At 50.2% G+C, this 13,197-nt stretch overlaps 1 protein-coding gene across 2 annotated transcripts in view; it reads right to left on the bottom strand.

Annotated features, from left to right (window-relative positions):
* Window positions 1-6: 6 nt before the first annotated feature.
* The window catches only part of LOC103624279 (rho GTPase-activating protein 39), a 32,074-nt gene continuing 18,883 nt past the window's right edge, over window positions 7-13,197 (bottom strand). The window contains exons 4-9 of one of the 2 annotated variants that reach the window (XM_017746981.1): window positions 12,072-12,624; window positions 4,047-4,145; window positions 2,471-2,645; window positions 1,477-1,568; window positions 811-980; window positions 7-417 (exon numbers count right to left, since the gene is read on the bottom strand). In XM_017746981.1, coding sequence (XP_017602470.1) covers window positions 223-417; window positions 811-980; window positions 1,477-1,568; window positions 2,471-2,645; window positions 4,047-4,145; window positions 12,072-12,624 — 1,284 coding nt within the window. In that variant the 3' untranslated portion in view covers window positions 7-222. Of the gene's footprint in view, window positions 418-810; window positions 981-1,476; window positions 1,569-2,470; window positions 2,646-3,957; window positions 4,146-10,720; window positions 10,811-12,071; window positions 12,625-13,197 lie in introns of those variants that run through there. The other variant, XM_017746980.1, reaches the window with a different exon arrangement.

Below are 13,197 nucleotides of genomic sequence, written 5' to 3' on the forward strand. Positions count from 1 at the left end.
GGAACTGCGGAACCTGACCTGGCATGCCCAAGGATTTCCTGGTGCTGACAGAACCGAGCCTTCCAGAAATGTCCAGTCCTTGCGGTCATGTTGGGAGCTGCTCAAGGGCTCACCCAGGCCATGACAACAGCAAGGACAGTGGAAGAAACCTATGTGGAGGGGAGAAGACTTAAGTATCTAGCAACTCCCCAGAGCAGCATTTTGCACCCTGGGGCCAGTGGCTCAAACCAGCCCTTTGATGAAGCTCGTGTCCAAGTGCACTATAAGCATGCGGAGAAAAGACATTTCTTTGCGCGTATTCTCAAAGATAACGCGAGGGTCGTCGGACTGGCAGCGCAGGCAGTTGGGGGCCATCACCATGGCCAGGTTATTCACATCCATCTTTGTTCTGCCCACATTTGATGGCTGAGCAAAGATCTGCAGATAGCAAGAACACATTCAGATGGAGCAGTGGAAAAGGGCAAGAAAGTCCAAACACATGGCCCAAGAAAAGGTGCAAGGAGAGCAGAGATAAGGCCTGCCTTAAGGACAGTGCCCCGAGAGCCACACATCCACAGGGAAGGGCACTGTGCTCTCAGACAACTGACAGAGCAGCAGCCTTGGCAGACAGGAACCAATCCCAGGCTCTACAAGATCAGGAACAGGGTTTATTGCTCCCATAAGGGACAAGGCCAGCAGACCCCCCTCCATCCATCCCACCTTAAATACAGGTAAGAGGTCTTAAAACCGCGCCAATGGCCCCACCACAGCTGTCCCACTAACCATGCCTCACGTGCTCCTGGCCTAGTGCAGGGCTATGGGGCTGCCTACCTGCAGAAAGTGTATGAGGTAACACAGCACCAGTCTGTTGAGCTCTGGCAAAAGCTGGACCACAGCCACAGCAGCGTCGGGGTTCTCATAGTTGCTGATACACTCTTTGTAGAACTGCTGGGGGATCACAGGCTCCTCCAGCTCCCGATACCAGAGCTTGAGGAGAGAGGCTGGGCAGAAAGCAGGTGCATGAGAACAGCTGTGGTGACTTCCCCACCCCTTTCAGGGGCAAACTTGGCAGTGAGACAGATGGCAAAGAAGGGATTCTGTGTTTGTGCTGCTTCACCTTCATTCAGTCTTGGCTCTGAAACGCTCAGGCAGCCAGTTAGTGGGAAATGCTGGCTGCTACCTACCTGCTCCTCCAGGAAGCAGCTCTGGGGCTGCCTAAAGAAGAGGACAATGAGACCTGAAGGACTCCCACCACTCTGCCCAGCTTGCACAACCTGACTGCATCAGAGCCAGAGGTTCCTCCCCACTCCCAGTGTTTTCTCTATGGAGAGTGTTTGGAAAGGCAGTGAAAAGACACAGAACAACTTCCCAGTCAGTGCAGCCAGCCTGTGTACACATTCCCAAGCAGCAGCACACCCTCTGAGCTGCTCCTGCATCTGCCCCTCCATGCTGCACCACGGCTGAGGCTGCAGCAACACACCTGCCATATTCCTGTACCTGGTATGTTGGGGTCACTGAGACTGCTTGGGATTCTCCACTGATCCACCTGCAATTTCAATGCATTGACTTCATCTATGTCACCAGGTATCCTGCAGAAGCACAGAAAAGGTCCTTTTGAGAGTGAGCGAGGCAATATGCTTGGTGAGGCAGCTGACCAGCAAAGCATGGCTCCAAAGCTGCTTCTGGGGCCTCAGGGAGAAAGAGCAGGGAGAAGGCCTCAGGCACCAGTGGCAGCTACAGCTCCTCAGAGAGAAGGGGGTGCCTATTTCTGTACACAGTCTTAAGGTTCCCACCAGCTCAGATACCATTGTCCTCAAGAGTGATTATCTTCTATAACCAGGCTTCTTTGCAGTGTGTTCAGACCAAAGATGAGCAGCATCTCTGGCTAAATATATATATATATATATATACACACATATCTATCTATCTATCAAAAAATATACCATTACAAAGCAAAAATGAGCCTTTTAATGGCTATTTTAAATCAAGTTTAGCTACTGAAAAACTAATTCAAACCTTAAATGCAAAACAAAACCACACACACAAAAAAACCCCAACAAAGTCAAACCCAAAGCAGAATCCCCTGTGTTCACCACACAGATTTTGTGTCTCTCTTGACTCCTCGTGTCTTGGGCAACACCAAGGCTGATGTGCTGCATTAGATGAGGTGTTCTGCCAGGATCCCAGGGCTCCTCCCTCCCCTACCCTGGCCAACCACCATTGCCAAATCTGATGAAAGCTCACTGCCTTGCCTGGGGATGAGCTGTCCATGTAGTTGTCACACCTACACCAGTGCCCTCTGTGCTAACACATGCAAACTGGCTACTTCAAGAGGTGATTCCTGAACCTGGGGAATGTCAGATTTTGTCCAATCCACAGCAAAGTGCTATTCTCAGGGAAGAGGAAGCACATGGAGGTCAATCTTGACTCCTTGGCTTTGAGTACTGACATGTGGGTGGCTCAAAAGTAGCACAGCACTCCAAAAGCTCACCTGAAAATCCCCTCGGTCTGTTCCCCTCCCAGGGCCAGGACCTGCTGCGATAGCTGTGTCTGCACCCAGGGCAGCTTGTTCCCTGGGTACATGTCCTGCTGCCGCAGCATGATTTCCTCCAGAGAGCTGCCAAAGAGCGATGGTGTGACGATGGCATCCCTGGCATGCGTTATCTAGCCATGGCACAGCCAGCCCACATAGAAAGAGTGACCTGGGGATGGGGACAGTGAGTGACCAGGACAGAGAAGGCTGACCGCACATGTGGTCACCTCATCAGCCTCCTGGCAGCATGGCTCCTGTTCTGCTGCCTAAAATCTCAGGGGTGGTTCTACTCATCACGCTCAAGAGGAGCAGAGGAGACCACTTTGGAGAGTTTGGGCTGCTTTTGCAGAGATTGTGTTGCTGTGTTTTGCACAGCGAGGGGACTGCTCCGGCTGTAGCTCCACCTGCTGCAGGAGGCAGGATGGAGCAGAGCCCAGCCCAGCCCCGGCCCTGGTGAGGTCAGCAGAGGGCACCTATACCCCAGCCCAGCACCAGGCGAATGCTCAGGCACGGGACAGGTGAAAAACAGTCCTTTAGAGATGGGAATTCCAGGTATTTCCAACTCCAGGGAAAGCTTTCCTTTCAGAGGTGCTAAAACCTGAAGAGTGGGCATTGGTACCTGTTGCTTCTGACAAACACCAACACTTGAAAGGGGCTTTGAATGTCTTGTGGCAGCAATTTGGAAAAGCACCAAGCTGTTACAGGAGTGACAGGCTGCCCAGCATGGTGGCCTTCAGCAGTAATCCTGCAGCCAAGTGGGGAACACAGGGGGAAGCTCCCACCAAGCCCTCTGAGGGGCAGTGGCCAGGGCTGTGGTTGTGTGCAATGTGTGTTTGGAGGTTTACTGTCTTGCCCCTGCCGGGATGCCAGGAGCCTTCACCCCTCCCAAGGTATTTCAGCTAATTTGTTCGCTGTATGCAAAGTTCAGGAGGCAGGGAAGCCCCAGAGGAATTCACAAAAAAACCCCCAATGATCAGATCTGGCTCAGGGACCTAGAACTGACAGGCTGAGCTTTCATGGCCACATGCAGAACCGTGCAGAGGGAAGGCAGGAAGATTTTCGGATAATGCGGAGCACAGACTCCCCTCTGCAGCAGCCATCTCTGCTGTGTGACTGTTTGAACTGGGAATGAACAACTCTGCAGTAAATCAGCTGCAAGACCCAGCCCATACAAGATCTCAGTAGCAAAGGGAGACTCTTCCCTCACCTGAAGGAACAAAATAATGGGCATCCCCCTGCACAGACAGCTCATTTTACCCTGGAGACAGGTAAATGTTGGGTTTGTCTTTGTCCCTGAGGCCAGGAAGCACCCAGCCATGCAGCTGCCAGCACAGCAGGCACTGCTGTCTGCCAGGAGGATGATGGGACCTGGACAGCAGCCCTCTCCCACACATTCACGGGGAGATGTACTCTGAGCAAGCCTCCCCTGCTTACTCTATCTCCATTTCCTGTCACTGAATCAGTGGTGAGCTCCAGAGTCCCCAGACAACTGCTCAGGAACCCGGGAAGCAGAGTGCCCCAGGCAGCCCCCAGGCCCTGCAGCCAGGGCAGCTGCTCACCTTTTTGCCTCCAGTGACGGCTACTTTCTGGAGTTTCCGGTAGCAGTACTTGGCATAGGTGCTAATGGGCAGACCTGGTGGGAAAGAGGAAATGAGCGGTCAGCCCACAGCACCATGCACCCCCTCACTGAAGCCCTTCAGAGAGCTCCAGCACAGTAGCTCGTTCTGGCACAAGCAGCTCCCTCAATGCACAGCCCACTGCAGCTGCCAAAATTTGCATTGAGCACCCTAAAGCCTCCCAGTCCCATGGCAGGCAGTGTCAGTGCAAGCCAGTGCTTGGGCTTGGAAAGATTCATCCATCTCCTAAGTGAAGGCTCATAGCCCTGCACCTCCCAGCCCCACTCCTGCAGATCTCCACCTCTCGCACCTGCAGTGTACCTGCCCCATCCTGACTCCACCCATTCAGCATTCACAGCCTGGGCACACACACACGCGCCTGGGTCAGCACAGCCAGGGTTAGGTGCCTCATGGACACAGGGCCAGGTAATTACATCCTGCCAGAACACAGCCACAGAGCACACAGTCAGCCTCCTGTCAGGGAAGGTTTCAGAGTGTTTTAAACCAACTGTTTATTATTCAAGAGCTTTGGTTCCTTTGCTAGTGAGAGAGGAGCAGCGGAGAAAGGTGTGTGGGGACAGAGAAGCAGCACCAGCACCAACAGTGACCTCAGGTCACAAGAAGAGGTGTGGGGAGGTGATGGGATCTTATCTTCCCAAAGATGTGCAGAAGGCTGACTTATGTTCCTGCCTGAAGCCTTCTCCAACCCAAGTTTGTACCCTGCAGCTCACGCATGCTCTGTGAGACAAGGAAAATGGGACACACCAAAGCTTGGGAACTGCACCTCAAAAGCTGCTGCCCTCCACAAGACTAGCTGGTCTGCTTGTGCTTGGTTCAGTGAACTCTGAAGGCAAGTGCAGCCACGATTCACAGAGCTAATCCCCCTGTGACACCAAGAGAAATGTTTGCAATGACAGAGCACTGATTGCTGGGACAGTTCTTCCAAAACCATTGGCCTTTTGTTCTTGTTCAAGTAAAACACAAACTGCTCACTGAAAGCAGTGAATAGATCTGCCCTATTTGATTCCCTGCCAGGCCCAAAGCTTGCAGCACAGTTCAAATACTAGTGGCTGTGAAAGTCTGCATTCTGGTCAGATGCTGTGCATTTCACATCAGCCTTTCACACACTTTATGGCTTAGATACACTGGTTGGGAGCTTGGAGGTCTTCAAATCCTCTCGGTGTAGAAGGAGCACAAAGTCTTCCCAACAATTCTCAGAGGTGGGAAATGTGTTGTCCTCTCAGTCAGCAGATAAGCCACAGTCCTAGGCTCCTCTCGATGAAACAAGAACCCCCTCCTCCATCACTGTCTCACAGCTGGAGCAGAGCCTCTCCACACAGCTGGAGCCACGCCAGAGGAGGTACAACAGCATTCCCATCTCCCACAGGCAAAACCAGTTTTAGGAATTTCTCTCTAGGGAATATCTAAAGCAAAATATTCACTGTAAGCAAGAATCCTGCTAATCCTAGGCATGACTTACACTGGGAATGTCTAAGGATTAGAGGAAACAAACCCAATGAGCTGCCCTGTGATGCTTCACTATGCCAGGTTACAGCTTCTGCTGTCCAATGTGAGACACACCCTGAAGTGAGGTGTCACCCTTCTCAGAGAGGAAGGGAAAGAAGCTGGACTGTGTCTCTGCATCCCAGCAATTATGCAGGAGGCAGCACATTCAAAACTAGTAATAGGAAATATTTTTTCACACTGTAATTAGGCCATGAAACCCATAATCACCCCAAAAGCTTAACAATGTTTGCAAAGGAACTGGTGTCTTGCAGATTCTGCACGGCTGATGCGTGGGCAGCAGTCAGACAACATTTGCTTGAAGCCTGTTTTGTACTTTCCCAGGAAGCTCCCTGGTCCTGGGAAAAGCCTAAAACCGACATCCAGCACTTTCTGCAGTGAGGCCTCCTGCTGCCATGACAACCATGCTGCAGCCTCTGACCCAATGGGGCCTGCTGGGCTCACACGTGAAGCTGACCAAATTTGAAGCAACTAAAAAATAAACTCGCTGCATGCACAAGAGGATGAAGGAGTTACTGCCCACGGCCAAAAAAAGAGGCAGGAGACCTGAGAAACAGGGTGAGCAGCGCTCACCCTGGTGGGCACAGACCAATGGCTCCCATGCAGCCTCCTTGCTCCAGAGTAGAAGCCATCTGCCCCAACACAAGTGCTCCTGGTTCCAGGGCATGTGCAGAATGGGCTGGGCAACATGGAGAGAGAGACATGGAGAGGCCGGGAGAAACACACTGAGCTGCAGGAAGGAACACGAGGGAGAGGAGCAGAATTTAGCTTTAGCCTCAGCTTTTTCCAAACCAGCAACCTGTCCCAACCATCTGCTGCTTTTAGAACGCTCAGCTAGAGACTGACTCCTAGCACTGAGCTCATCACGCACGCTGACGTCTCCCAACATGTGGGCCAGGTACTCTCTCCACAGCCCAGCTCCTGACTCTTGGTGCAGGGCCAGGTAGTTTCATCTGCACCACCTGGAAAGGGCTAATCCTGAAGGCAATTCCACTTCTGTGAGCACATGAAGAATCTGAGAAATCCAAGATGATCTCTTACTCCCTTCGGTACCACGGTAGCCTCAGGAGCTCAGGAACAGACGACTACTAACAGCCCACACAGTGAAAAATAGTTTTCAAAGGAAAATATTTCTCCAGCCTATATGCCAGCCTATATGCCAGCCTAGGAACACATGTGGACAGCATCTTAAAGAACCTCTCCTTTCAGGAAAAGTTAAAATCCAGACAGGACACATGCAGGAACATACCTTCTGGAACAGACTTGAACGCTTTCCTGCCAAAAAATGTCTTAAAAATGCAGCAAACAGTGTGGATTCAGGACCTGGCCATGGGATATGTATTTTAGCTGAGAACAGCTAGAGAAACTGTTGTCTGGATATTTCTCCGATTTACCACAGCCTCTTGGATCTCAGCCTGGCACAGCCAGAGCAGGCTCTCAGACCAGGATCCCATCTCACTGCACTCTATAGCACAGGGATGGGTGCTCCTGAGCAGCTCAGCTGGGCTTGGCACCAGCAGTGCTGCTCTCCTGGCTTAGATCTGCCCAAGCACCCCCCCATTTTACAGCACTGCTTTAGCTCCTCTTTCTTACACCACCAGTGCTTCCTTCTACATCCCAACAATGCTTCTCGATCACCATTCCCTATATGGGAAATGCCATGCTCATCAGCCAGACAAGCCAGCAGCCTGCACCTGTCACCAAGATAAAAAACAGATACAGGATGTCTGAAAAATGAGTATCCCCCTTCAAGAAAGTCCCAGCTAACAGCAGGTGGGCAATACCCTAAGGCAGGTGTACCTGGACCATTAAGCCTCAACAGATACACTTCCCTTCTTTGAATTTGTCCCATTTCTTCCTAAACCTCTTTATGCTCTGAACCCGCATCCCACCCTGCTTTGCTGACCCTTTGGGATTTCATTCTGTGCTTCAGGACAGAGCATTCCCAAGCCTGCTGCCCAACATCAAAACCAGGCAGCTTTCAGTTCTGCTGCTCTGGCACACGGTGAGAAATTTTCTTCTTGCTTTCCCCAGGTAACCTTAAGTTTCTTTTGTCCCGTTGACATTCTCCCCTCTTCCCTCCTCCAGGTCCAGCTCGCATGCCACCTTCCCTGCCACACTCATCAGCCTTGGGGGGACCCTGGGCAGGACATACAGAGTGGGCACTGCACAACTACAGCCAAGTGCCACTTTGCTCTCTGTCCCTTTCCTAGAAGCTCCTGATCCTTCTTTTGGTTTCTGACCACTTCCCAGCAACATGTATGTGTTTCTGGAAATTCATATATGAACTGAAAATGTCTTTCCCTCCTCAAAACAGCTCAATTGGGGCCTCCCCCTGCACTTGCAGTCAGGGACCTCTCCCCCATGTAAAAAACTTTGCTTTTGGTGACACAATATTCTCTGCTGCTTGATCAGTCTGTTTGTCACCCTTGCCAGATCCCTCTGCACCTTTCATTTTTATAGTCCTGAATAATTTTGTATCAACACTGAGCTGTCAGCTCATGATTTGTCTCCTTGTATAAACCCAAAGACCAGCTTACATTCCTGTGGGATCACCAGACAATCCTCCTGAAAACACAGCATTTATTCCTACCCATTATTCTTCTGCCTTTCAACACGTTATGGATGCATGAAAAGACCTTGCACCACATTCGTATTTCATTTACTCCCAGAGAATTAAGCTAGAAGATGAAGATTGCAGAGGTTAAGTATGGGAAACTTCAGAATTCTTTCTTTGGGTGTATGTCAGATGGTAAATGTTTACTCACCTATCAGCTTCTGGACTGAAGGGAGTATGTGTGCATGGATGGGGAATCATTGCTTCAACTCAACTTTTCACTGAAAGACCTACATAGATGCCTACTTATTTTCTATCCAGTTCTGACTGAAGTCAGTACATTTGATTTCCTTACGGATTTCTCTGCTAAACTGCTGCTACAGCATCCATAAGCATCCTTATATTTCAGAGCCACTAAGAAACTTCTCACAACAGCCTTGCAGCTTCAGGGAGCTGCATCCTACCCACCCCTCACACGTCTGGCAAGCAGGGCTGGTCAAACAGAAGTAGGTGTTCCAGGGAAAAACCTGACCTTTCCAGCCAGCAGCAGATAGAACCTGCAAGTTTCCTGGCAGGTTCCTGCAAGATTTCCCCTTACTTCAGGTGCAATTCTGAGGTCAGTCTCCAGGAAAAGTCCTCAGAGTTATCAGTCACTGCAAAAAAGCTGTTTTGAGCAAGCTGCCAGCCCTGCTGCCTCCTCCACTGAACCCCTGCAGAACAACTCAAAGCCTGGTCCCTGCCAGAGCAGCCTCCTGGGCCAGAAGGCAGACAGGCTCCAGCAAAGGACAAGAGGAAACAGCCTCAAGCTGTGCCAGGGGATATTTAGACTGGATACAAGAGAAAATTCCTTCTTTGCAAGACATTGGAACACAGGCTGCCCAGGGCAGCGGTGGAAGCTCCATCCCTGGAAGTATTAAAAAAACGTATGGATATGGCACTTGGGGACATGGTTTAGTGGTGGCATTAGCAGTGTTGTGGGAACAGTGGGTCTTGATTACTTGAGAGGACTTTTCCAACCTTAATGATTCTGCAATTCTATGAAAGGGAACAGTGTGTGTGACCTGTCAGCAGAGCCCCAGCTGAAGCCACACAGGCACAGCTGACTTTCAAGTGCTTCGTTATGGAAACTTTATAAAAAAGTTACCCTGGCATGCCTTTTTCATAACATTTCCTATATATATTAAAAAAAATGTATCAGAGGCAACACAGAAAATCCTGAGTTAGAAGGGACCTGAGTTAGAAGGAGTCCAACTGCTGATGTTTGGTTTTGGTTTCTTAAATTTCAAATTCAATGTTTGTTTTTAGGTAAAAACACATCTGTATTCCTAAGCACACCTCCAGCACCCACAATTTAGACATGCAATTGCGCAGAACAGCCTGCTCAGCCCACAAGCAGCATGCCCTGCACAGAAAAATCTCCATGGAGTTGTCCCATAAAGATGTCTAAGTCCCTCTGAGCACAAGCAAAATGAATTTTCAAAGGCCCAGAATGGCCTGAACTCTCCTGGGCCTTAACAGGAAAGAAACAACACATATCCCTACCAGAAATATAATCCTTCTGTGCGACTCCAGGTCTCTCTGCTCTTAATCCCACCAGAGACAGAAACAATGAGCACTGTTAGTGCAGCAGCTTCAACCCAGGGCTGTCCTCAGCCCCTGCCCTGACTTGCAGCTGCCTCGTGACACAGGGTGACACAGCAATGACACAGGGAAGCCACCACAGGGAGCAGCTGCCTGCTGGTGTCAGGGAGGGCTCAGGAATGCAGGAAGCTGGACTCCAGCTCTCATAGATTAAAAACACTGAAACCACTCGATATAAACTGCTGCCTGAGAGGAATTCACAGGGTTAACTCAAGTTTCCTGAAAGCAATATAAAAAATATTGAATGGACTTTGTCTAGCAAGACTTTAGCCAGATAAAGTGCTCTCCTGCAGCCAGCAGTTAAACTGAGTCCAGAAGAATGCATGAGCTCTTGTTCACTCCGCACAGATGCCAGGGCAAGCCCTGGGCTGCAGTGCTCAGAAAGTGTAGGCAAGGGAAGCCAGTTCTGGAGAGAAAAAAAGGTAGTGTCCTTTGCCAGGTACCAGCACCCTCCCTGAAGAGCCTCAGGTTAGGCAGATTTACAAAATCCATTAATACAACTGAGACGAGTTCTTGTCAACACACTGGTTCATATGGCTTCTAGCACCAGAATATGCCCTAGGAAACTCCGTGGCATGCACAGATCAGTTGAATTACAGCCCCAGGTCTACATCCAAATTAAAATCCCTCACACAACTCACACAACTGTGACTGAAAGGGCCCCCACCTGTCCAAAATGCGGCCCAGCTGCCACCCACACTGCTGATCCATGCTGTGGTCTAACCTTGCACACCAGCCCCCCCCCAGATAAATTTTCCCAAATCCATGTCTTTGTTCTTAAAGAAATGGTCTGATTTTCAGCAAAGCTCAGCATTGCTGCCTGTCTGCAGTCAGTGCAGACCTCTCTTGGCTCCCTGTCCCTCTCCTTACCTTCATCCTCTGTGTTTTGTTTCCTCTTTTTCCTGGATTTTGTGATCTTCTTGTTTTTCAGATCCACAAGCTCCTTGATGCGCTGGGCAACTGAAAATTCAGAAGAGGGTCTGGATTAATAATGGGGTATACTAAAATACCAAAGCCCAGAACTGCCCTTAGATGTGGCAGCCAGATTGACTCCAGCACAAGAAGCTCTGCCTGGGGAAAGGTCCTGCCTAACCCACAGCCAGCTCCCAATGAATCTGAATGGGGGGCCCAAAACATCACTCAGCTTCTCCAAATGGCCAAACAGTTGAAAAGTTCATACCTAAATAAACTTGCTGCCTAAATACCAGCAAAAGAACCATCTTCTCAATAGCTCAGAGTACTCCTCCTTGCTGCCTGCATTCTGGGCCAAGCACAGCTGGAGGGAATGGTTTTGGACAGAAGTGACAAGGGTTTAGGATCTTCATAAAACCCAAACCAGTGCTGCACACGTGGCAGCTCAGGGAAGGAAACCCACATTAAGGCTACAATCACAAAACCAGAAGGCAAATATCGCCAGTGTAGTACTCGCCCCTTGGTCCGACCTCTGCTGCCACACTCACGAGCAGTGGCAGGGGGTGCTGAGGCAGAACTTGTGTAGCCACCCTGGAGACTTGGGGGGCTTCAAACACAGCTTGAAGTCCCCAGAGATCAAGTGGAAAATAGGTGCTCTGGTTTCTGGCCTGAGATTGGACAAGACACAGTGAGTGTGGCTGAAATTGTGACAAATCAGCCAATAAATACCAGTTAATACTCTCCAGGCTGGCACTTGGCTTTTTTTTCTTTTTTTTTCCCCTCCTCCACAGGATGCTATAGCAATTTAAAATTGGGGTAATAACAGAATATAATCTGGGTTGGTCCCCAGACTTCTGAAAGACAGATAAATTGCATCTCTTCACACTAAAAGCCTGCATTCTTCAGGATCCCTGAACAGCCAAGGTCTGCTTTCAGTGTTTGCAATGGCTCCCCTAAAAGTTAAATATTAACAATCCTTTTTTTTTTTTGCCTGCTTCATGGAACTTAGAAGTAAATTAAGTCATCAGAGAACCCAGAAGAGCTCTGCCTTTGGTGGGTTGATATCAGCCCATTTCAGTGCTGATGGGTGAGGCGAGCACAGTCTGCGGCTCGCGTTTCTTTGCCAGACACAAGCTGGTGGCAGCTTCCTCCCACCAAGGAAAGGTGAACACAGCCAACACACTGTGCTCTCCCTGACAGAGCCCACAGCACTAGCTGGGGACTACCTGTACTTTTAAAACCCAGACAACCCTGACTACGTGGCACAACCCACCAAGATGCTGTTGCGTACAGAGGGGGTGCATGAGACACTTACTGTTTTCATCACTGTCAAGGTGGCGATAAATGTAACCTTCCAGGTAAGACTGAAATTTCGGTGATGGGGAGAAAAAGGCCAGACTGATGGCCATCAGTTCCCAGCCCCATGCCAGGCTTCGGTAGCACATGTTATCTGTTGTCTGCCGGATCAGCTGTATGTAGAGCTCATCCCGTAACCCTTGCATGCTCCAGCACTTGGTGACCGTGACCAATGCCACGTGATTGCGGTCCATGCGAGTCTGACGATCTCCCATGTAGCTCTGCACCAGTTTGAACATCTCACACGCCTCTTTTTTGATGGTGCGGTTGCTGGTGATGAGCATTGGCTTTTTGATGGAGCCGCCATTCCAGGACAGCATGTTGGAGATGGAGATCCTTCGGCGGAAGATGCCCTGCGTGTGCATGTTCAGGTTTTTGGAAGCCCAGTCTGCCATGCTGCTCTGGGAGATGGGCTTCCGTAGAGTGCTGTAAGGGAAATGGCATCCCACACAGCCACCACGCTGGCTGCTGCCCTCCTGCTTGGGCTCCAACTCTATGGTCTCGGGCTGCAAAGGAGAACAGACATGTTAAAAGCAGCTTAGGTGACTCCTTATCCAGCTAGGAAAATTATCCACAGTGAGAGCGGAAGCTACCAGCAACTGCACAGTGGTGAGTCTGTGCAAACATGACTTGGTGTAGAATTGGTGGATTACTCTTGCAGTTGTGCAAGAGCCTGGCTGGCACAGCCACACACTAATGCTGTTCCTAATGGAAGTGCTGGGACATGGAGCAACAGGGCTGAGTGTCCCAGCTGTCACAGAGTTCACAGGGACAGCCCAGGCAGGAGCTGAGCTGATTTTCAGAGCAGCAGCACAACTCTGTGGCACCAAGCACACACTGAGGAACCAAGTGTCTCTGCACTCCTCACCCCTCAGCTCCTATGGAGCTCCAGGAGCACAGGAGGAAGGGGGGACACTGATCTACAGTTAACCCCAAAATACACATTAGTTCGTAGAAGTTTAGAGCAAGTCAGTGTTTCCTTGTTAGTATAGAGGAACTCCTGAATTCTTGACAGAGGCTTCTGCAGTCTAAGCTTTCCCTATCTCACATCCCACATGTCCCTGCATGTGGATGATGGG

This window comes from Corvus brachyrhynchos, unplaced genomic scaffold (genome assembly GCF_000691975.1).
Source record: "Corvus brachyrhynchos isolate BGI_N302 unplaced genomic scaffold, ASM69197v1 scaffold661, whole genome shotgun sequence".
Taxonomy (NCBI): Eukaryota; Metazoa; Chordata; class Aves; order Passeriformes; family Corvidae; genus Corvus; species Corvus brachyrhynchos.